Source organism: Sturnira hondurensis, unplaced genomic scaffold, assembly GCF_014824575.4.
Source record: "Sturnira hondurensis isolate 20B ecotype Veracruz unplaced genomic scaffold, ASM1482457v3 Scaffold0005220, whole genome shotgun sequence".
In the NCBI taxonomy this organism is placed as follows: Eukaryota; Metazoa; Chordata; class Mammalia; order Chiroptera; family Phyllostomidae; genus Sturnira; species Sturnira hondurensis.
In genome coordinates this window covers 190,753-215,714 of record NW_028077851.1, presented here as the reverse complement: position 1 = coordinate 215,714, position 24,962 = coordinate 190,753, and the positions used below count along the sequence as shown (strand labels likewise).

Sequence of the window (24,962 nt, the reverse complement as noted above, 5' to 3'; positions counted from 1 at the left end):
AACCCCCTCCCATGCTACATATGCAAACAACCCAATACAAAACTGCCCGATGGTATGAAGTTGCAGCCAGTCACTACTGACCACCTTGAACTGACAACTGAAATATAAAAATGTTCTACAGCCCAGCACTTAAAAATTATATACTGCTTTCAATTATCCATCATACTGTCCCGCAAGAGGGGAAATTTTATTTTCTATTTCACAAGTACTTCCATCTATTTGGAGGGTTTTTGTTTGTTTTAGTAGTAAAAAACATTTGTATTTAATATTTAATGTATAAAGACAAAACAAGATTCCCTAGGGAAATAGAGCAATAAAAACAGTAGAAGGAAAAAAATCAAAACAGACAAATGATTTACATAGTTGGTGTAGGACTGATTATCACTGAACGAAAATCATTAAGAAATGGGTTCTTCAGAGTTTCATTTATTTCTGCCTTATTGGTACATTCTGAAAGATAAAATCCCACAAAGTTGAGTGCTCTATTAAAAAGTGTAAGTTAACAATATTTCAGAGAGAAGAGAAAATGTCAGGCTGCTGAGTGTTATCTGAAGGCGCAAATCTGTTTGTTTTTCAAATGGTGTAAATGGTTCTGTTTTACAAATACTCTATTTTTATTACCAGGTTCGGTAACTAAAGCTTAAGAACTATTTAACATGAAGGGTGTCGACCAAAGCTTTACTTGTACTTTCTAGAAAGAAGAAAAGATTTAAGAGATAAAGAGCCCCAGAGGTAACCATATGATTAGAAGCCAATTAAGTTAAGCAATTACTGAAACTGCCTGTTCTCCTTTGGGCAAGAAAGAATCACAAGTGAGACTCTGATATAAAGATGAAAAATGCTACATGCAAAAAGGCCAAGACTGTTTTGGAGAAACACTTTTTAAGAGAGCAGAACTGTTACATGGTAAAATGTGCGGTTTGATCAATGTAACGACAGGATTTATAATCTATTTCTTCAGAAATGCCAAAACAATGATTTTAGACGTAAACATCATTTTCACGATTAAATTTAGTATGCACCAGTGAAATGGGGAAAAATAGAACTGGGTAAGAGCAGCAGAGAAAAATCACAACTAGAACCAGTTGGTTTTCAGGAGCTATTTTATGTTTCCTTACCACATTTTAGAGGAATATGAAACTGTATTAATGCATATCATTCAGAACTATAAAACTTCACTCTAATTTCAGCATGTATTACCTAAATTAATTTTTTAAAATGAGAACTAGCCTCACACAGTTCCGATTTCATTACTTTGTGAAAAAAGAAAAGCTAAAGCAAACTTGCAATATTTCAGGCTAAATAATTATGCCTCCACTTTAAAAGTACATTTAAAAGGAAAGCATCCTCCCTGGCTGGGGTGGCTCAGTGGATTGAGCACCAACCTTCCATGAGTCTACGGTGTGACTTACAGTCAAGGGCACATGCCTGGGTTGCAGGCCAGGTCCCCAGTTGGGGGCATGCTAGAAGCAACCAATCGATCTCTCGCTCACACACTGATGTTTCTCTCCCTCTCATTCTCCCTTTCCCTCTCTCTAAATAAAAATATATTAAAACAAAAGCATTCTATTACCTACCTGATTCTTCTTTCACCTGCAAAATGTGTATTTAAAAAAACCTAAATGCACAAGCTAGAACAAATTAGACTCTTTAAATATAAACTCTTCTTACTCATTCTCTTTTTTAGTTCCTGACCAAGCCTGGGAATCTTATCTACAGACAGTAATACTGCCTTAACAGACATACTGAATGAGTACCTTCTAATGCTTTCAAATGTACTAACCTTCTCAAAAACACTGGATGGGGTCATCAAACAAAACCTGATGTTCTGAATAATGGTATCGGTATGTCTCCAGCGTCTTCTATCATGCCGCAGCCAAGACTGCACAGCCTCGTACAGCTCTATCTCTGGAAACCTGCTCAGATGATCATTATCCAAATAAGACATGAGCTTCTCAAAACTCAGATAAGACAGGAAATCAGGCCTGGACATGAGTGGCACAAAGTTGTCTAGCAGAAAGGATTCCAGCTTCTCCCTGACTCCCTCGATGTTTACACCGAAATCATCTAAGAGTCTCATGATTTCGGCACAATTTTCTAAGCAGATTTTTGCTAATAGGAAAGAGCAGCAGAACTTCACCACTTCTATAAGTTGAACATACATGGCAGCCTGAAGAATCTCATGAACGGTATTCATACTCAGTTCTATAGTTCCATAGTACATAAACTGAAGGACGTGGCTGAAACCGGTAGCAGTTAGACCTTTTAAATGAATTTTGTCCTGATCACGCTCCCTCATGTCTGCAGTAAACATAATTCTGAAGTAATCACTCTGGGTGGCCAAGAGTGCTTTATGGGCCTGGAACTGATGATCATCAATAACCAGAGTGACATCAAGAAGCAGTCCCTCCTCATACAGTGCTCTGAACCCAGCAGAGACACTGGTGTCATGGATGGAGGAACAGAATCCTTCCATGTCCCCTGCCATGAATCACCTGAAAAAGAAGTAATCAAAGAAAACTGCGTTAATCATTTCCATGCATTCTGAAGACATTATTAGCTTAGAACTTAAACAATTTTTTATAATTATCTCAATTCCATTGCCTAGATCATAATGTACAAGCCCTTTGGGAAAAGACAACCTAAAGATTTGCAAGCTAATGTTTTTGGCTTCCCTACCTATGAAAAAAAAGTTATTAAATACCTACCAAAATGGCAAATTGTTACAACTTACAAACAATAATGTCTATCCCATTGATTCTACACTACCCACCGAACATATTTAAACATGTCCCCAAATTAACAATACAAAGAGAATTTCTCAAATACTAAATTATGAGAAAAGGAGACAGAAAAGAAATTAAACCAAAAAGTACACTGTTGACCTTGAAAGCTCCTAGAACCAAAGGAAAGAATCAGACAAATGTGCCAAGTTGTACACACAAGGTTTTTCTTTCTAGCCTTATTTATAATAAAAAATTGGAAAGTCTTCAAAAGCCCAATAACAGATTATTAAATAAATATGGTACAGTCTTATAATGGATTGCTGTAACAAGCAAAAATGATAGCAGCTATCTACCTATTCTGACAAAAGATATCTATTAGGTATTGTCATGGAGGAAAAAAACAGGCAACTGCAATATACTTGGTATATTTTCAAAAATTAATACACATATATTTTTTAGATGAGAAAAAGTCCAGAGGAATATATACCAAAATGATGTCCCCAGGTAGTGGTTGTTCAAGAAATGTTGAGGTTTAACTTTTTCTCTTTACTTACCTCATTAACCTCCTCTTTATCAAGTGATCATTGCTTATATAGTTAAAATATAAGTACGTAATTGTAAAGGATATTAAAGCACATTTTTGCATAAAGAAATGAAGCCAAGATAGTGAAATAATAGAGCTCTTAAGCAAAGCAGAATAAACTCACCCAGTCTATTAGGCTGTTTATGAAGTAATTTTCTCCTTTGCACACAACCCCACCCCAGACCATCCACCCTCTCAACCCTCATCCTCACACAGCTCTGAGCCTCCTCCTCAATGAACTGTCCTCCCATCCCCTAATTCCCTCCCAACCCTTTCCACTGTGCCCAGTGGAACCCTGCTTCAGTGTAAATGAACTCCCCTAAAGGTTCATGCTAGTCACAGAAAGTTTTCTCTGCAGTCTGACTTAAGTAAGAAAAATACTTTTCTATATTCTTCATTGAAAAAAAAAATGCTCTCCTATAGCTTACAAGCCTATCTTCTAAATCTTCTTGCATCTTTCTATTGTCCTTTTTCTAAAACATGGCCTTTCACTCAGATAAAAATCCATCATTTATTTCTCATTGTCACTTATCATATACACATATCCTGATCAATCGCCCCCACATTCCCTGATGACTTTGGCACCTACCGAGGAGTCATCTTCCACACCTCTTCACTGCTCATGTGAGATCACTCATCCAAAAGCCAAGAATTAAAATTCCTTGACCACTTCAAACCTTAAAGCCTCCCCACTTTATCTTAAAACTTATTCCCAAACCTATTAGATTTCACCATTAATCCAGAAAAGGTCCATATCTGAAATTGTTAACTGTCAACTGCCCATTCTCTGGCTTAACTGTTTCCTTTTTTCACTTGGTCAATAATCTCCAAATTTTACCTCTGTCCTTCTCTGGCTTAGACCTTCTGGTATGGGACCCAATTTCCCAAGCTCTTTCCTTTCCCTGGCTCGGTATTTGGACCACAGGCCCTCCAGTGAAGCAACTGGCACCACAGTCACTTGCTGTACCTCCTTGAAGGAAACCATCACAGCCAATCTCACCACTCTATTACCAATAGCTTTACTTACTAAAAGAGCATCTCCGCATGCCAGGCACTGTGTTAGGTATGGAGGGTTGTGCCTTTCAGGAACCATCTCTGCACCCTGCATTTGGCAGAGCCTTCAGCTGCCAAAAGTGAAAGGCAGCTCCCACAGGCACGCCAAAGGCACTACTTCCCCACTCTGGTGAGTAGGCTATCACTACATTCTACTGCTTTGTTCCATCAACATGTTGTCTATGACATTCTATACTTAACTTCTCGACACATTAACTCATTTATTCTGTAGTTATTCCAGTCTGATGTCATCCAAAAAAATAAGTGTTAATAAATGAAAGTCTGGCCCTGACTGATGCAGCTCAGTGGGTTGGGCATCATCCTGCACACCTAAAAGTTGCTGGTTCAATTCCTGATCAGGGCACATGCCTGGGTTGTAGACCAGGTCCCCAGGTGGGGGTATGCAAGAGGCAACTGACTGATGTTTCTCTCTCAGATGGATATTTCTCTCCCTCTTTTTCTCCCTCCCTTCCCCTCTAAAAATTAAGTTCTTTTATAAATAAACAAATGAATGAATGGATGAATGCCTGAAAGGATCATAGTACCAAAATGTTGGAAATGGTTATCTTGGGATGGTCGAGTATCAGACAGTTTTACTTCCCCCCACTTTTTGCTAATTTGTTATTTAATCTATCTGAAATGAAAATGTATTATTGTTTTGTAAAAGTTCACTTCTTTTAATCTAAAAAACATCCTGAACTGCCAAATCCAATAGTTACGTCTTCATCCCTGTTTCTCGGGATTCTTCTGCAGCATAGCATGACGCCATCTCTCAACTCAAGACTCTCTCACCTTCATCACACTATTTTCCCGACTCTCTTCTTATCCCTGGGCTGCTTGTTTCTCAGTCTCCTTCCTGAGCTCATTTTCCTTGAGGTACCCCTTATTCCTAGCTACTCCTTAAACACTGGTGTCCCCCAAGATTCTGTTCTTGCACCCTTTTCTCATCTCATCTAAGCACTCTTTCTCCCTAAATGATCTCATCCAAACCCCTTATTTTTCACTAATACCTCCTTTACCATTACAATGATCATCTTTACCCTTACACCAGTACTCTACCGAATCGCCCATTGGATACTTCTGGGTGTCCCAGAGGGATCCCAAAATATATCCAAACAGAACCATAATTCTGTCCTCCCCCATCACTTCTTTTGTATTTCCCATCTTATGAAGAGACATTCTAGGTGCCTCTTTCTGCCCATTTGTCCCTAACTTACCTTTAAGTCTTATTGATTGTACCACATAAGTTCACTTAACTAAGATAGCAAAGCATTCACAACATTAAATTAGTATCAAATTTTTAATCAGTGCTCCATTAATCCAAAAGCTATATGCTTTCATTCTGGAAAGGTACAGCACAAGAAAGCTGTCTATAATCTGGAAAACAGATATGAAACATTTTACACTGTACTCAAGGCTTGGCAGAACTACTTTATAACACTCAGGACTAAAGGAAGCTATCGGGTTTTTTTTTTCCTGTACTGTTTTTAAAGGTAAAATTAATGAGCTTAGAATTTTCCAAGTGATATGAGGCATATGTGGAACAAAACAAACAGCATATAGTGTGGTGTTTGAATAATCACACATTCTGGTTAGTGGAGGACCGCCAATAGCACACTTATCAATTTTCAAACTAATTAGAATGAAGTAACAAACCGGATGAAAATTCTGATATTTCAATATCTTTCTCAGGATCATTATGGATACCAATGATCACTTTGACTCGTCAAGATGTATTGGTCATATTTACTGTAAATTTACTAACAAAAGGCTGCCCATCACTGTTTATCTCTTTGAGAGGAGACTGCTTTGTGTTTCATTAATCTGTTCTTTTGACAGTGCCTGAAATACCATATATTTTACTTCCTGTCGAAGTAGCCCATTTTATTCACGTTGTCACTATGCAGTAAAGTGTCAAACAGGTAATATTCGTTTCTCTGGAAAAAAGTTTCATCTAAAAGAAATTAAAAAAAGAGATACGATGCTTTCTCAAACAAACAACAAAAAAAGCAATCTAGGTTCCAGACACTTACTATGGTGGAAACATCAACGGGCAAAGCAGCAAGAAGAAAAGGGAGAATGGAGGAGGAAGAGGAAGAGGAGGATCCGGCAGCCTGTGAGTCAAAAGATCCTAAATATATAAACATAGTACCCGCTCACCTCTGGGCACCCACAGCCCACTGAGGGGGGATTCGCTGCAGACAGGCTTCCACTCTGTGTTCCCGTTCCCAGTCACATATGGTCAGACCCAGTGGGAAATAGGAATCAAGATGAACGCTCTTTTTGTCAAACATTTAGAAAAGAGGAGAGAAAGTAAGGGAAAAGAAAGGCATGCACTGTGTATAACTTGAACTGGAACATGTTGAAGAGCAGCTGTGGGCACCAACTTCTGCCTGCCAGGTGATGAGTATCAGCGAAAAGTCAGTCACTTGCGCCGCTGCCTCTCTGCAGCCCGCCACCCCCTTGCACGTGCGCGCGCACCCTAGAGTCTTCTCCCATTGGGATTCCTCCAGGCCCGACTCACCACTGGGAACGAAGGGGGCAAGAACACGGTGATCGAAGTTAGAGACGGCCGTCTCCCAGGCAAAGCGCTCTGCACAAGACGGTGGACGATAAAGAAAAGGAAGGTACAGTCTTAGAATCAGCCATCTCTCCAAAGAGCCCTAGTTCCTTTTATTGGAGAATGGTATTAGAAACCAAGATCTGGGTGACATCACTTTTGCATCATTATAAAACTAAAAAATCATACATCAAATCATAGTAAGTTGAAGGCCATCTATGTGTGTGTTTACTTGTGTGTGGTAAGAATGCCCATTTAAAAAATGGGTTGTTAGCCGCCTTATTAATAAAATAATTCTTAAAAGAGTTTTTAAAAAAGACAGAAAAAGTCAGTCAACTTAGAAACAATAAAGCCAACCTGAGAGGCTAGGGAGTGCTCCCTAACCCTTCATTTTTCCAGTTCCCAGGCCTAGCTAATTCCTGCCCTTGGGTTCTGAGGGAAATCCTTACATTCCTAGAAGAAATTCTCCCTTTTTACTACCTGAGGTAGGTTTCCCCTATGTATAACCAAGGTCCCTAACTAATACAGAAATGGCTACACTTTAAAAGTTACTCAAACTTTTTTGGTCTTATCTCTGCATCTGTAAAATGAAAACACACGATGATTTCTAAAAATGTATCATAAAATTCTCATTTATTCCATTTTATATGATTTTACAGATGTATACTTACAGAGATACGCAGAATAAACAAACTATAGCTACTTTTCAATCTTAGCAATGCATTTGTGAAGTTTATGTGATCCAAATTGATTTCTAAAACTAATTTGTGATAGCAGGGACACACGCATTAACTTTTCTACATGAAAAAGCTTGGCGCATCTATCACCAAAACTAACAGATTTAGAGCAGCAACAGTATTTTAAACTTTTATGGGAAGGATGTGTTCAAGTAGAAAGTGATAAAAAATACTCAGTGATTAACTGATCAACGTGATATAAGTCCTTAAATGGAAGTAGTGAGAGTTAAAAGAGTACAGGTCTAGAGTCACATACCTGGGTTTGAATCCTGGTCCTACTTCTTAACTTTGTGACCTTGGACCAAGCTACTTTGCCTCTCTGTGTTCTACTGCCCTCATCTGTGAAAAGGGAATATTAATATTAATAGAACCTACCTCATAGGTGACTCTGAGGATTAAATGAGTTAATACAAGACTTACAACAGTATACGGCCCTTAAGTACACCATAACATTAGGGCTTACTTTTCAACCCCTTCCTGGTGCTACTGGAACCAATATAATAAACCTGACCCTTTACCAGTTCAGTAAACTCTAGAAAAACCCTTCTCCCTACCAATAGCACTTCAAACCCCAGCCCACTTTCTCAGAAAAATCTCTCAGGACCCAGATCAACTCTAACTAGACTAAAGAATCCACAGGTGAATTTTTTTCTTCAAGGTCATACAACTAGTTAGAAAGAGTTAAGGCTAGAATTTGATTTGAAAAAAATAAAAACAATACGGTTGTGAGAACAAAACCTATGAAATCAGAGAGCTTACCAGTACTTACCACCTATGTAACATAGAGAAATTTAGTTAACTTCCTGACCTCAGTTTCCATCCGTATCTTAGGAATAATACTCATCATCTTGAGTTGGGGTGGTAATTAAATGAATTAACATTAAGTTAAATGTCTATCTCAGAGCAAGGTAACCCACCAGAGGTCAACCAATGCTGGCTTCCCTTGTCCAACTCTTGCCCCATGCTGCCTATCACACACAAGACCACTGAAATGACACTCCTCCAACTCCCCTCCACAGACCCCACCCCTCCCTAGGGTTTATCACAATGCAATTCTGTAAGAGATTAGATGTACTGGCAGTCTAAACATAACCTTATTTTGCAGTGACATTGTTTTCCATTTTTTCTCACCATACAAGTATAGTTTTCTAGCTTTTCTGGGCTCTTCAGGTTTTGTTGCCCTAACCAGAGTAGCTACTCTTCTCTGTATCTGTGCTGTTCAACATGGAAGCCAATGTAGCTAGTCCAAATTGAAATGTGCTGTAAGTATAAAATGGACAACAGATTTTGAAGGCTTAGTCCAAAAAAAAAAAAGAATGTGAAGTATCTCATTATACAAATGTTTATACTGAAAACATGTTGAAATAATATTTTGGATGTACTAGGTTAAATAAAATATATTAAAATGAATCTCACTTATTTTTTACTTTTTTAAAACTGTGGCTATGAGATAATTTTATATCACATGTGTGGTTTGAATTGTATTCTGTTGGAGAGTGCAGACTTAGAACATCAAGGTTTAAGACATCAAACAACCAAACTTAAAAATGAACATATGAAACAAAACCAACTTGTTCACAATACACACCCTGGAAGCTACAAAGAAAAAAAAAGTACAACTTAAGTTAAAACAACACAAAAACACACATATAAGAAATAAAAATAGCTAGAATAAGGAAACTAAGAATGCAAAAAGAAAAAATACAAAACCTTATGCATAAGAATTCTCTAAATAAAGAGCTATTGCAATTTAAAAATAATTATAAAAATTATAAAATGAAACAAAACTCAAATAACTCTATAAATCAATGAGGGCTGGGATAGGAATCCATTAAGGGACCTTGATTAAAAAAATTTACTAACATACAAAATGTTCAGTGTACAAGAAATCCCATATCCTCACTTTTCTAAATAGATCATCAGATTAAGGGAAATCATAGTTTATAAACTTATATGTGTATGTATTCTATACTTGGCCTTCAGAATTTGAAATGATAGGTTTTTAAAAAGGGAAACCAAATCAAATTAAACTAAATGACAAGGCATACTTATACTACTAGGAAAAAAATACTGTAGAGTTTGTCTTATAAACTTGGAACTGACTAAAGAAAAAAGAAAGTCTCAGACATTCTATGAATAAAAACAGTTAGTATAGTGACTCTTAAAGTGTGGTCCAGGGACAACTGAGATCCTAATCCCCTAAAAGGATTTTGCAAGGGTAAAACTATTTCCATAATAATTTAAAAAGTTATTTGTCCTTTTCACGTATTCCAGTGATACCATAACAGACTGAATGCAGAAGTGATAAGAAGCCCCCTGTCAGCCCTGGCTGGTGTAGCTTAGTGGATCGAGTGCAGGCCTGTGAACCAAACAACCACGGTTGGGTTCGACTCCCAGTCAGGGCACATGCCTGGGTTGCAGGCCAGTTCCCAGCAGGGGATGCACAAGAGGCCACCATACAATGGTATTTCTCTCCCTCTCTCCTTCCTTTCCCCTCTAAAGATAAATAAATAAAATCTTTTAAAAAATAATAAAATAAAATAAAAAAGAAGCCCACTGTCTTTTATTAAGGCAGACATTAAAGAGATTTGCAAAAATGTAAAACAATGCTGCTCTTCTCACCAAGTTTTTCATTCTTTTGGAGAATAGTTATTTTCTCGTAAGAAATGTTATTTAGATTAACAAGTAGGGTTTTTAAAAATGAATTTCAAATTAGTTTTTAATTTCCCAGTTTAAATTTCTATTATGGCCAATATAGAAACTTACAACCCACAAACACAAAAGCTCAGGATCCCAGTAATTTTTAAGAATATAGCAAGGTCCCCGAGACCAAATCAAAAGGTTTGATTACCCCTGACAGTTACAATAAGGGATAAATGGGATAAACGACAACACATACACTTACAACCAAAGCACCTCTGCCCTGGAAGACTATTACTGCTATTTATATCCCAGAAATTTCTAACAGTTCAAACTCTCTAGTGACCAGTGAAGAAAAAGCCTGGTGGGGGTAAAATTGGACAGGAAATTAAATGCTTCCTTTTCAGTTAGAAGGCTGCCATTCTGATGTGAAGGCAAATTCTAGACAATTAAATATATTTCATAATTAACTAACCTCCATGTTTATGTGATAAGCAATCATTTAATGCTGTCACAGTCTCCCCCCTCCAAGTTGCTTGAAAATTCATAAAAAACCCTAAGTTATCCAGTTTAGAAGGTAGATTTACAGAGGTCGATATATTTATCTTAGATGAAAAATTTAAATTGTTTCATACCATTTTCACCCTCGAACTGCTAGCCTACCCAAGATGATGCCTATGCAGAAAATGCCATACTTGCAGAGTAAAAAAAGAATGCAAGGCTTACTACAAATAAAAATAAAATTAATTTCTGAGTCATAACATTTCTTACAATTTCTGTAACCTATAAAGTAAAAATTTTAAATTCAACAATCTCAAAGAGGCCAACCTCTCCATCGAAAAGGACAGAAATATCTGAAAATAGACTATTTGCTCTGTTAGCAGTCATTTTACCCTCAGATATACTTACTCAAATTGAGAAATATGTTTAATATAGGAGGAAAAGCTGTGGAAGTTAACTTTCAATTTGTTTAATGCCAAAAATTCTTCCTTGTCCATCAAAACGTTTTCCTAACTCAGTACTAAATTGTAAATGACCATCTAACTAAGCTTTTAGGAAGGCTCTGGGGTCCTTCAGCCTCCAGGTTGGCACCTATTATCCAAATTACTTCACTTTTCAGGTATGTTTAGCATTTAGTCATCCTAGAATACATGAAACCTTGTAAGAAAAAAACCACTCCTGCTTCAACACTATTTTTTTCATCAGAAGATTTTAATTTAATGCTCCTCTGCTCATTCCTCACTACAAGTAGAAGTAATCCAAGGGTGATGTCATGGAAAACAGCTTCCCTAGCCTTTAGAGACTGGATCCAGTGAGAATTCTAGGAAAAACCTCTATTGGGGAATAAAACTCCAAATCTTCTAAGCTACACCCTAACTTGAAATCACCAATATCATAGTGTTAACACTTTTGTTCTTCATGAGAATTAAATCCTTTGGAAGGTCTTGATGTCATGATACAGATTTCCAGAAAAATCTTTAAATGCCCTAAAATCATTAACTAAATATAATCAATTATCTTATCAGAGACAACGTATACATTTTCTATCTGTTCTTATTTGCTTCAATACTTCAGCCAGATGAGTTTTAAAAGGTCTTGTGTTAAAAACAGAAAATCTGAGAAAACATCCTTTCTAGTTTCTTTATTTGGAAGTTAAAACTTCCAATTCTGAAAAGGTTTTCCACTTTTGGACCCGCAGCAGCACAATACACACCATGGCAAAGACGAACTAGGAGGCCCCATCCAGTGATTCCTAAAACATCAATAATAGTTACCTCCCACTGCTCCCCCTTGTTCACTCTGCTCCAAATATACTGGCCATTTTGCTGTTTTTTGAAAGCCTGCCACGCACCCACCTTAAGGCTCTGTGCTTGCCATTCCCTCTGCCTGGATCACTCCATCCCCAGATATATATGGCTCCCTTCAGGTCTTTCCTCCAGTGTCATCTCAGTGAAACCTTCAAGGCCCCTCTTTAAAATAAAAAACCTCCCATACACCCCATCAACCAGAAAATCCGCACTTTTTCCGCTTAATTTTTCCCCTTAGTGTATTAAATAAAGATAAGGCTTATTTTCCTTACTTTTTTTGTTGTTTGGTTTTCCCTTTAAATTTTTTTTTGTTTTATTTCATTGACTGTTGTATCCCCAGAACTTAGGAAAAACAGCACTTGGCACATAATGAGTGCTTAATAAATATTTGTGGGATGAATAGATAAAGTTAATCTTCATGACCTTCCATGTTCTGTAACTATCCCTGATTTAAAGATGAGAAAAATCAAAGCTCAGAGGTTAAGTTGCCCAAGGATATAATTCTTAGTAAATGGTAGAGTTAGGGTCTGCCTAATTTCAAAGCCTTCACGCTTACCCAACTATCCTACAATGCTTCACCAATGACTGTCTTCCATTTTTCTTCAATTAAAAAAAAAATCCCTGCCGCAATGTACAGCATTCCAATTCAGAGGAGATGCGTGCTAATAAATTAAGTCGACCCCTCATAAACTAAAGATTCATTTTCCTCACAGTTAATGCTATTCACTCTCAAAACACTTACAATGGGAAATGATAACCTAGACAACAGGCTACATAATTTTGGGGGGCCCAACACAAAATGAAAATGCAGGGCCTCTTGCTCAAAGTAGGTAGAAAGTCGCTCAAGATACTAAGACATAAAGCTTTCTCCTTTCTTCTAAGATCTCTTTCAACTTGTTGTGGAGTTATTTGCCGTTTAGTTTGTCCTAAGAAAAAATTTAAAATTTAAATATTATCATAAATTTTACCATTCACCTTTATATTGTAAAATGCCACTTTTACACAGATTATTAAACCAAGTTCGGGGCCCATCTGAACACCCATGAAGCCAAGCTAGCCCTAGACCCAAGATTTTAGCCCCAGATAACCCAAATCAAGGCACAGAGGGCAAACCTTAAAATTCCCAATAAAGCAGCGATATCCCAAATTTTACCTTCAGGATAAGCGACAAGTCCAAAGTATAAAGACCTAGGATTTTAAAGTATGCTCTCCCTTTATAAATGTAATCCCACCCGCCTTTTATTATTCTCCCTTTTTACAAAACACAAAAGCATACTCTGAAAAGACAACTGGTACTGGATTATAAATTGAATAAAACATCTCAGAGAAAAAAATCTCAGAAAACCATTTGTTAGCTAAAAGTAATTTACTAAAAAAAAATGCTTCTTTCACTTTTTGTGGATCATTTGTAAAGCCAAACCATACTTTAATTTTTGATGTGTGGAGTAAGGATGATCCCATACTGCTCTGTTACACATTTCTATTATAAATTCTGCAATAAGTCTAATTCCCAAACCACAAATACTATCCTATTATTCCCCCAAGTTAATCAGCAATAAAGGGTGCAAATTAACATCCTTTGCCACTGAAAAACTGTTTCTGGCATCTCAATGTTGTGGTGATTAAAAAAAGAGAATTAAGTTACATAAGTATTATTACATTTGTCAAAAAGTTGAATTTTCTATACATTTCTAGATGCAGTAAGAATTACAGAAATCTGTATGCATTCAGAAGGTTATGAAAACAATTTTCACATTGGTAGAGATATTCAGGCATCCTATTCCCTAGATATAAAAAAAAGGAATTAAAATTAGGGTATTTATGTTAAAAGCATTTTCAGAATTACAATTTAATCAGATGAACAGCAGAAAATATCAATTCAGAAAATATAAGACTGAAGAAATAGAAGGTGTTAAATATTGCCAGTAAGGAAAAGCAAATAAATGGCCTAGAAAAATGAAAAGCAAAATACCACAATAACGTTAAATTTGAATTAAAGAATACCGTTATTTAAATAAGCAGTTAGCATTTCGTAGGAAGAAGGCCAAGCAACATGACTATTATATCTAGTCAATTCACAGCACTGCTTCGACATTCCATACTTATTGCTTATACTCATAATATAGATATAAAGAGGCAGCAACAGTTAGCCACTACATTAACCACTCTGGCAAAGGTTACTCGAAAAAATTGCCTTGCATTTTTATTTTTACACTTTACAGCTAAACACTATTTTCATATACATGGCCTCATATAGTCCTCACTGCCCTGTGATGTGACTAGATTTCATAGATAAGAAACCAAGACTCAGTAAGCGATTTTCTCAGAGTCACCCAGTCGAACCCAGACCTTCTGATTCCACGTTTTATGCCTCGCATTTCGTATAGTTCTATTTCAGGCATAAATTGGATTTTTAAAGGGAAAGAACGGGTTACGAAGAAAATAATCATGGTACCTGCAGCTGTGTGCTGCAAAAAATGGCTGAATTATGCTTCTTCCTTTTTTTTCCTCTCTGAAAAAAATTAAAATTCAAACAATTTAAGTAGTCAAAGACAAATTAGGTCCCGGCGTCTACCAAATGTTTTTAACTCGGGTCTGTGCAGCAAGGGCTACCGAATCGGAGTCGAGCGCGGGGCCGCGGCCGAAGCATGGGCTCCCGCAGGCCGGAGGGCCAGGGGCGGCTACGTACCTCGGGGGTCCGTCCAACCTCTAGTAGACGGCAGTTCGCATCAGGAAGAAGTGGGCCGGCGGCCGGACGGTGGGCGGTCGGTTGCCGGACGGCACTGGGCAGGGTCCTCGAACGTCTAGAAGGGGCCGGTCCCGGGCCGGACCCGGGCGCTCCGGCGGGGGGCGAGTCTGCGCGCCTGCTGCCCCCTCGGAACCAGTCCTGGGAAAGAAGACAGCGCTGAGTCGCAAGTCGAGACTGTCGGCTCGGGGAGAGGCGGTACGGCGTCGGGGCCGGGCTTGGCCTTGCCAACGCCTGGGGCATACGGCACCTGGCGGGGTTCAGCAGGAGGACCGACTCCGGAGCGCGGGCGGGGAAAGGGGTTGAGGGGCCACGGGGAGCGGCAGAAGCGCTGACGGTGGCGGCGTCGACGACGGCGTCTCCGGGCTTCTGCCCCAAGCGCGCCGAGCCTCAGGATCACCCACGCCGGGGGTGGAGGAAGGCGGGCAAGGGGCGGGCAAGGGGCGGGGCATGTGGGGCCACGAGCCAGGGGCCGCTCCGGGCCGCGCGCCCCCTGCGGGCGGTGAGAGCCGCCCGGGGCCCGCCCAGGGAGGCGGGGCCCGCAGGCAGGGGGCTCTATGAGCCGTTGTCCCAACGCGGAAGCCTGCCACGTGGGTAGGGAGATCGAAGGGTGGGAAGCGGAGAGAAGGCCAGGAGGCCCAGGAGGCGCCCTCAGTCCCCACTGGTGCCTCAAGGGGGCCCGCTGGCGGGCGGCGGCCCGGAGGGTGTTTACCTTCCCCCTGGTCGAGCGCCAATGCCGCCATCTTTCAGCCAGTGCGCGTCACTTCCGGCACCGCGGGAGCGGGTGTGGGAGCAGGGTGGGGGCAGGGCCGTCCCACGCCCGTGGGGCCCCACGTTCCGGCTGGCCATGGCAGCGGGCCCCACTAAGGGGATGGGGCGGCCCCACACTGTGGCCGCGATCCCTGCCGGAGGAGGCCTCCCTCGCCGTCGGGGCTGGGAACGCTTGGCTGTATCAGTCGCCCCGCAGCGGTCCCTCTTCCCCTGCATGAGCGGTGGGCTCGAGCCACTGCCGTGCGCCCACTCTCGACAAGTTGTGTATTAGGAAACCCGGAAAATGTCTTTGCCTCTTGCAGTCAGTGGGGGTGGGGAAATCGGGAACGACTTGGAGGAAGCTTTACCATATCTACCTGTGTTATAAAAGTGACTACATCTGCACCAAATGACATCATTTTTTTGTAGGACAACTTGCAGGGGATAATTGCGTCATAGTCCCACTTGGCTTATTCCCAAACAATTACACGTTTCAGAAGTACATTTCTCAGAGGTGGGAAAATTCATAGAAAACGGCATGTCTGCACCAAGCGGAGAAATGCGGATCTTAAAACGCTGTTCTGTTTCTATTTGCGTCAAAATAAGATAGCAAGAAGAAACAGAGGGCAGCGATTGGGGGGGGGGGTGTTAACAAATCGGTTATAGAATTCCAGCTTAATGCTTTTTAAATAGCGACTTCTCTTGATTTAGAATGTAAAACTACAACATAGGACTGTTCTGTAAATTTATTGTTGTGAAATCTCCTTTTGGAAATAGTGTAGGTGACAAATACACAGTTGGAGGCCAGTGGTTCTACAAGTAACCTTAAATTATCCATTGCCCATTTCTGATCCTAAACTGAGGAATTTCTCTTTCCCCCACCCCCCCGCCGCCATTTTCTCTCCACACCAATATCCCGATGTACTTTCAGGGAAATATATATGTTGCTAAAAGCGATCATTATCTTTGTAGCAAACTTAAACACGTCCTGTTCCAAAGTGGTGGTCAACACAGCCCCCGGTGTACTCTTGCTGAAATAGACTACTTCGTGGAGGGGAAAGAGAGAGAAAAACACCTTAATGTTTTGGAAGTAGGGATATAAGCTCCCCTTTTCCCATTTAAACTATAAAGCAAGCTTTAAAAAACTATAAGCCATAAAATAAACTTTAAAATGGCACACATTCAACTTTGAACATTTGTTTTCATACATTATTCCTGAACATCTAAAAGCGCTGAATTTTTATTTTTGCACATTAGCTGACAGACATACATCTTGAGCTGTGCATTACATAGTGAGGCACTAAACTGTCCAGAAAGACTTCTTGATTCAGTCAGGAACTGAAATATGTCTGTTTTGGGCAGCAGGGGTATACCTACAGTGATGTCATGAGCCGTACGGCTCATGGTTTCGGGTATTATTTCATTATGTCCAAATGTACATTTTAAATATACTTTATTGTGTCTGAAACTGAGCTGTGTCTTTCCACCAACTTACATATTCAGAGCCCACTTCTGAAACACGAGTGATCTTTAATCAATGATGCCTCTCATTTAAAAAGAGGGGAGGTGTTTTATAGAAGGGTCTGGTACCATAAGAAGCATTCTGCTTCTCCAACACCGAGAAAGTAAAAGCAAGTCATTTAAACAAACGCACTCCTCCAGGCAATTCCTGCCTTCAATTACTTTTCCCACCAATTACTAGAATAATGGGAGCTCCTAAATACCTTGAGGACATTTTTTTTTCCACACTGCTAGAGCCCCATGGGGCAGAGAGAAGCTGCCTTTTCCTAGCCCTCTAGCTTAAGTACACAGGCCTCAAATCGGATATCTAGCAGTCCCAGATGTCGGGAGACAGGTTAGAGACTTGAGACTGGGAGTGGTAGTGAAGTTGGAAGGAAGTTCCTACCCAGGGGTTCTGAGGATTTAGGATACTGTATGCCCTCCCTCACTTAAAAAAAAAAGTAGCTGAGGCTTTTCAGAAATCCGGCTGTGGTAATTATTTTGCTAATCACTTTTCAGGTAACTAAGCCCCCACCCCAATCTCTGGGAATCTAAGAGCTCTGTCTTCAGCCAACTCTACTAAAGCTGCTTATGCATTCTCTTTCTTCTTGAAAACTGTTTGCCAAGCGCTCTGTGGCTTCAGGCATTTTAAGGCATCTTGTGGGGTCTAGTCTATCTCAGCCCCTCCGGACCCACGAGTATCTTCCAAATCAGTGCTCACTTCTGTGGGTGTACACCAAGACCTGCACACTAACACATTCCAGCAGGATGGTGGCTGTTGTCCTCAGCATTATCTCCTGGTCCCTATCCAAGACGGAGCCTTCAAAATGCGATCGGAGGGACCCCAGTTTTCTAGGCTTCCACGTTTATTGTTTTAATATCCAAATAGAATAACTTGAGCTTTTATGTTGCATGACTAGTAGGAAATTGGTGTCTTGCATGAATGTTGGAGAATTCCTGACTACTGCTCACACATCTTGGTCATTGCTGGTCACCTGTCACTTAGAAAGGCTCCTCTTAGCTTGTCTCCTATGACCTCCGGCCTTCAGGTCTGTCACCACCTCTCCAACATTTCTCCAGCTCGCTCTGCACTTCTAACAAAACTTAACTCTACCTCCACTTCCTTAGCAAAGCAAACACCTAAAGCTATCACAAGGAAATGGCAATTTCTTTAAACAGGTCATGGCTTCTGGAGATCCCTACACAGGGATATCCTCTCTCTCGTCACCTCTGAGTCAGATCTGTAGTCATTTGGTAGGAACCCTTTTCTGAGCATACCACTTGTCTCTCTCTTCCCCAGTGTCATGAACCCCCAAACCCAATCCTGGGCCGAGCTAGATAATCCAATCCCTAAATAACTGAAAGTGATGTAAGTGCACAAATAAACAAAAACCCTTCAGAGGGCACTGCCCCCATGAAAGTGTGTCTGAAATATTTACATTTGTGTTATTTCACTAATGTGCACAGTTACCTCAAGAAAAAATGAATTGATAAAATGATTTATATCTACAAGACCAAGAAGACTCAACAATGTGATTCTCCCTGGAACCAAATGCTTCTTCCTATTTCATTTCCAGCCCCAAAGCCCTAGGAAACAATTCTCTGCTGGCCATCGTTAGGATAGCTGCTTTGCACCTGGGTTCAAAAAATTCAGGTTCAGTATCAGAGTCCTCAACACATTGTGACAGGTTTAAGCAACATGGGGTGCTATGTGAGTAAATATAAAGGGGAGGATGTAATCGGAGCTTTTGAGGGTCACACACAGCTTTTCAGAAGCAGTTTGTCTAAGTTCAGTCCAGAGGGAAGAAGATAAGGAAGAGAGTAGAGGATATCCACAGGACAGTAGTTCCAGGCCTAGAAGAGACAGTATGGCACCTTTATTTAGAGAACCATGAATAGTTTAGTAGGGTTATAGTGCAGGATGCAAGAAGAGGAGAGGAAGGAAAAAAAAGCACAAAATCAGGAGGGCTATGGAATATAGACCGTGACAATCAGGGCTTCTCCCTTCCCATGTTGCCTCTCACTCCATGTTCCACTGTACCAGGTTATACTGATGAACACAACAAATGATCTTCACACTGTTGCATTGTTTTACTCCTTAATTCTATAAATTTTTCATCTGCGATCTATACTAATATACTTATTCATGCCACAAACATTTATGAGTGCCCAACATGTGCCAAGTCCTGTTCTAATCACTGGGTATCAGTGACCAAACACATAAAAATCCATGCCTTCTTACAGATTACATAAATCAGGCAATAATAAAAATCAATAAACAAATTATATGTCCTGTTAGAATGTGGCAAATGCTATGGGAAATTATAATAGAGCAGGATGAGAAAGAGATTAGGAGTGTCAAGGGGGAGGGGTGTGCCAATTCTAACTAGAGAGATTTGGGTACAGGGTATCATTTGAGCCTTGACTTGAAGGAGATGAGGGACCAGACTACATAAAGCTTCGTAGGCGACTGTAAAGTCTTTGCTCTTTGAGAACTTGGGAACCATTGGAAGGTTTTGAGAAGAGGAGCAATATGATTAACACTCAGGCTTCTGTGTAAATTACACAATTTGGGCATAATGTAATGTACACCATGGTGGCTGTGGTTAACACTGCTGTACAGTGTGTTTAAACGTTGCTAAGACAGAAGATCCTAGTTCTCATCTCAAGGAAAAAACCTTTTTTTTCCTTGTGTCTATGGGATGAGAGATGTTTACTAGACTCACTGTGGTTGTCATTTAACAGAATATGTAGGTCAAATTATGCTGTACACCTTAAACTTATACAGTGCTATATGTCAATTATATCTCAATAAAACAAATAAAAAACACTGGAGCCCTGGCTGCTGTGGCTCAGTGGATTGAGTGCCAGCCTGTAAACCAGGGGGTCGCTGGTTCTATACCCAGTCCCTGATGGGGGGTGGGTGGGGGGCAACCACACATTGGTGTTTCTCTCCCTCTCTTCCTCACTTCCCCTCTCTCTAAAAATAGATGCACAAAATCTTTTTTTAAAGCACTAGAAGGATTACACAAAAACATAAGGCTGTTTTTTAAAAAACAAAAATTGAGGCATACATGGGGAAGCAGGGTGCCAGGAAAGGATACTATTCCACCAAAGGAGTGAAATGGAGGCTACAGCGGAGACAGGGAGAAGTGGTTAGAGTCTGCAAATATTTTGAAGGAAGAGCTAACAGGATTTCCTGAATGTAGGGAGAAAGGAAAGAGAGGTGTTGAGGATGTTGCTGTTTCTGGCCTGAGGCACTGGAAGGATGGACTTGTCACTTCCTGAAATCTTCAAGTGTGAAGGGGTGGAGGGGAAAAAAGAAGGTGCAAGGACTGGGCCCTGGGCTCTGCCAAGGGTAGGGAGCCATCCAGGAGAAAATAGGGGACTGGTCTAGGAGACCAGATTGCCATATGCTGTACCCTGGAGAGGCAGGTACTAAATATCCACTGTCAACAAAGATGCAATGAATGTCACCACTTAAGCTAAATAAATATATTTACCTTGAAATACAGTGTAGGCAAAGCCCCTTGAAAATGAAAATATTAAAAAAACAATTTTTTTAATTTTATTGAATTTATTGGGGTGACATTGGTTAATAAAATATATAGGTTTCAGGTGTACAATTCTATAATACATCATCTGTATATTGTACTGTGTGTTCACCACCCAAAGTCAAGTCTCCTTCCATCATTTATCCACCCTTTATCTCCCCTTTCCCCTCTTCTACCTGCCACCACCCCCTTTTCCTCTGGTAATCACCACAGTGTTGTCTGTGTCTGTGAGTTTTTTGTTTTGCTTTGTTTTGTTTTGTTTGGCTTTGCTTAATCCCTTCACCTATTAACCCAGCCCCCTACTTCCCTCCCCTCTGATAGCGGTCGGTCTGTTCTTTGTCTCTACGAACAAAATTTTTTAAAAGTTAACCATTTTTTTGTGCTCCTTATGCACCAATGAAAAATATACTATGCTTCAGAAGCCTCAACATGCAAGCCGCATACTCATGAAGTATTGGGGAGGTTTCCAAGGGGCTGAGCATAAGGAGAGGAAGGGTAGGGCCTTGGGGGGTACACCTGGGTTAGAGAGTTATCCTGGAGAAAACAGAAGAGTAGCCAGTGAGATAAAAGGAAAACAAAGAACGTGGTGTGCTAAGCCAGACAGAAAAGCACAGTAAGTTGTTAGACATCCACAATCAATCAAAAATGAAATTAATATCACAATTTTAATGGAATATATTTACATCGTAGATAATGCCCCCTTGTAAATGAAAATGCTAAAAAGAACACTTTCCGCCAGAGTTAATTTTTTTCTGTTCTTTCTGAACCAGTAAAAAGCAATGCTTTACTTTGAGAAGCCTGCAGATACAAGCCACATATTCATAGGACTGCATTTCAGTAGATGTGCATGCAAACACGCACACATTCTAAGGGTGAGCGCCCGGGCTAAGGTGAGTGGGAGCTACTATATGGTGATTGCACCATGAAGGAAGTGGGGGGGGGGAGCCTCCAGTAATTAGTGTTGCCAGAAGCACAGCTTTAGGACTTGGGGACTGTGGTTAAGGATGGAGATGGGATTAAATCTAGGCTCTGAAGTTATCTATTAGTTCTAAAACTTAGTTCTTTTAAAAAACAGTGATTGCCTAGCTCTCAGGACAAAATGCCTTTGTCCTGCAGGGCAGAGAGAGACTTTAGGTTAAGTTGGTTCTGGTGCCTCAGCTTGGGGCGGGGTAGCTGAAGTGCAAGCGGGGGGGGGGGGGGGCAAATGAACAGCGGGGGGCGGGGGGCAGGCCTGGATTCAGGGACAGCTGAGCTTCACACTGTCCAAAGATCTGGGAGAAGAGCTGCACTGTCAAGGCGAGGGCCACTGGAATGCTAAGCATAGGTGAGGCAGAATGGCCTGCTGAGACTGGAAGTCTCTATATTGTCAACGTGGTAATTTTCTTCAAATTGATCTACAGATCCAAGACAATCCCGAGCAAAATCCCAGCAGGTTTTTATGCAGAAATTCACAAGCCAATTCTAAAATGTGTATGGAAATGCAAAGGCTCTAGAAAAGCCAAAAGGATTTTGAAAAAGAACATAGTTAAAGGGCTTACACTTTCCAGGTTCAAGATGTACTATATAAAATGACAGAAATCAAGAGAGTGTGGAACTGGAATAAGGATAGAGATATAGAACAATGGAATAAAGAGTCTGGAAATAAATCCCTTTATTGTCAACTTTTGGTCAAGTTATGAGTATTTTTAAGAAAGTGCCAAGGCAATTCGATAGGGAAAAGGACTGTCTTTTCAATGAATACTGCTGGGACAATTGGATACCCACATGGAAAAAAGACGGAGTGAAACCCTTACCAGACTCTATACACAAAACTTAACTCAATATAGACCATAGACCTAAATACGCAAGCTAAAACTGGAACCCTTGCAGAAGAAAACACAGGAGTAAATGTTTATGACCTTGGATTAGGCAAAGTGTACTTAAATATGATACCAAAGCATGATTCACCAAAGAAAAAATAAATTGGACTTCAGAGTTAAAAATTTTTGCTCTTTCTTCAAAGACAGCATTAAGAAAATAAAAAGTCAGCCCTGGCTGGTGTAATGTAGCTCAGTGGATTGAGCGCGGGCCTGTGAACCAGACGATCGCGGTTTGATTCCCAGTCAGGGCACATGCCTGGGTTGCAGGCCAGTTCCCGGCAGCGGACACACCAGAGGCAACCATACATTGATATTTCTCTCCCTCTCTCCTTCCCTTCCCCTCTAAAGATAAATAAATAAAATCTTTTTAAAAAAGAAAATAAAAAGACAAACTACAGACTGGAAGAAAACATTTACAAATCATGTATCTGATAAAGACTTATGTCCAGAATGTTTTATTTTCTTTTTATTTTTTAAAAGATTTTATTTATTTTTACACAGGGAAAGAGAGGGAGAGAGTTAGAGAAACATCAATGTGTAGTTGCCTCCTACACCGCCCCCACCAGGGACCCGGCCTGCAACCCAGGTATGTGCCTGGACTGGGAATCAAACTGGCGATCCTTTGGTTCCCAGCCCATGCTCAATCCACTGAGCTACACCAGCCAGGGCCAGAATATTTTATTTTTTAAAGGATTTTATTTATTTATTTTTAGAAAGAGTGGAAGGGATGGAGCAGGAGAGTAAAAGAAACATCAGTATGTGGTTGCCTCTCACATACCCCCTACTGGGGACCTGGCCTGCAACCCAGGCATGTGCCCTGACTGGAAATGATTCTGTAGCCCTTTGGTTTGCAGACCAGCACTCAATCTACTGAGCCACACCCACCAGGGTTTATGTCCAGAGTATTTTAAAACTTTTGTGCACCTCTGCCCTGGCTGAGTGGTTCAGTTGTTTGGAGCACAGTCCCCGGGGTGGGGTGCATACAGGAGGCAAACAATTGATGTTTTTCTCTCCCTTCCTTCCCCTCTCTTTAAAATCAACAAAAACTTACCCTTGGGTGAAGATTAAAAAAATTCTAAAAACTTTTGCACCTCAATAAGATAAACAACCCAATTTAAACATGGGTTTGAGGTATAACTGATAAGTATGGAAAAGATGCTCAACATCATCAGTCACTAGGAGAGATGCAAATTGAAACCACATCTACTAGAATGTCTATAATAAAAAAATACAATATCAAGCTGTGATATTATGATAGTGTGATATCAAGTTGATGAAGATGTAGAGAAACTGCAGCCTTCATACATTGCTGGTGGGAATGTAAAATGATGCAGCCACTTTGGAAAAGTTTGGCTCTTCCTCAAAAGTTGAACACAGATCTACCATAGGACTCAGCAATTACACAACTTGATATTTACCAAGAGAAATAAAAGCATGTTTTCATAAAAATGTGTACACAAATGTTCATAGCGGCATTATTCACAATAACAAAAACATGTACATGAATGTTCATAGCACTTAGTATTCACGGTAGCCAAAAGTGGAAACCCCGAAGTGGAAACAATAAATATGCATCCACTGGTGAATGGATCAACAAAATATGGTATGTCTATAAAATGAGATTATATTCAGCAATAAAAAGAAATGGACTACCTACTACTGATAGATGCTACAACATGGACGAACCTCAAAACCATTATGCTGAGAGAAGCCAAAAGACCACATATTGTATGATTTTACTTATATAATATGTCCAGAAAAAGCAGATCTATATAGAGACAGAGACACCATTAGTGGTTACCTAGGGCCAGAAATAGAAATGAGGATTGACTGCAAATGGATACTCAGGATCTCTTTGGGAGTGAATGAAATGTTCAAAATCTGGATTGTGGTGATAGTTACACAACTCTGTAAATTTACTGAAAAAATCACTTAATTGTATATTTAAAATGGGTGAATTTTATGGCATGCAAATCTTATCTACAAAAAAATTCCATTTTCTAAAAATAGCATGCTTGTAATTGCCTATGAATTCCAGCTCTGCTACTTACTGCTGCGGAATCATATGTTATCTAATGTTTTCATAACTCAAGCTTCCTCACCTGTCAAATGGTAATATTAAATAATGGTAATATTAAATAATATTAAATATTAATTTATTAATAATAAATAACAATAATATCTCAAAAAAGTATATACCTCATCAGCCTCTTTTACAGATTAAATTAATACTTGTTAAGACAGTGCCAATGTTTGTTAACTACTATTATTCTTATTAATGACATTATTTCCTGTGACATTTCTACTTCCAAGTTTCTGACAATGCATATATTTTGATAACAATGAATTATATATTTTTATTGATACAATTCACCCACCCTTAAGTAGTACCCATCACACTAATTCCACATTTTTATCACCTCAATGGCTTTCTGAATTGGTTGGT

The 24,962-nt window shown here is 39.9% G+C and overlaps 1 protein-coding gene across 5 annotated transcripts in view; it reads right to left on the bottom strand.

Annotated features, from left to right (window-relative positions):
* The window catches only part of KLHL15 (kelch like family member 15), a 36,621-nt gene extending 20,993 nt beyond the window's left edge, over nucleotides 1–15,628 (bottom strand). Inside the window, exons 1-7 of one of the 5 annotated variants that reach the window (XM_037046215.1) lie at nucleotides 15,104–15,254; nucleotides 14,797–14,994; nucleotides 14,563–14,619; nucleotides 7,916–7,998; nucleotides 6,887–6,955; nucleotides 6,523–6,641; nucleotides 1,784–2,495 (exon numbers count right to left, since the gene is read on the bottom strand). In XM_037046215.1, coding sequence (XP_036902110.1) covers nucleotides 1,784–2,488 — 705 coding nt within the window. In that variant the 5' untranslated portion in view covers nucleotides 2,489–2,495; nucleotides 6,523–6,641; nucleotides 6,887–6,955; ... (2 more) ...; nucleotides 14,797–14,994; nucleotides 15,104–15,254. Of the gene's footprint in view, nucleotides 1–1,783; nucleotides 2,496–6,395; nucleotides 6,478–6,522; nucleotides 6,642–6,886; nucleotides 6,956–7,915; nucleotides 7,999–14,562; nucleotides 14,620–14,796; nucleotides 14,995–15,103; nucleotides 15,255–15,565 lie in introns of those variants that run through there. The other 4 variants (XM_037046216.1, XM_037046213.1, XM_037046214.1 and 1 more) reach the window with 4 other exon arrangements.
* Nucleotides 15,629–24,962: the final 9,334 nt, after the last annotated feature.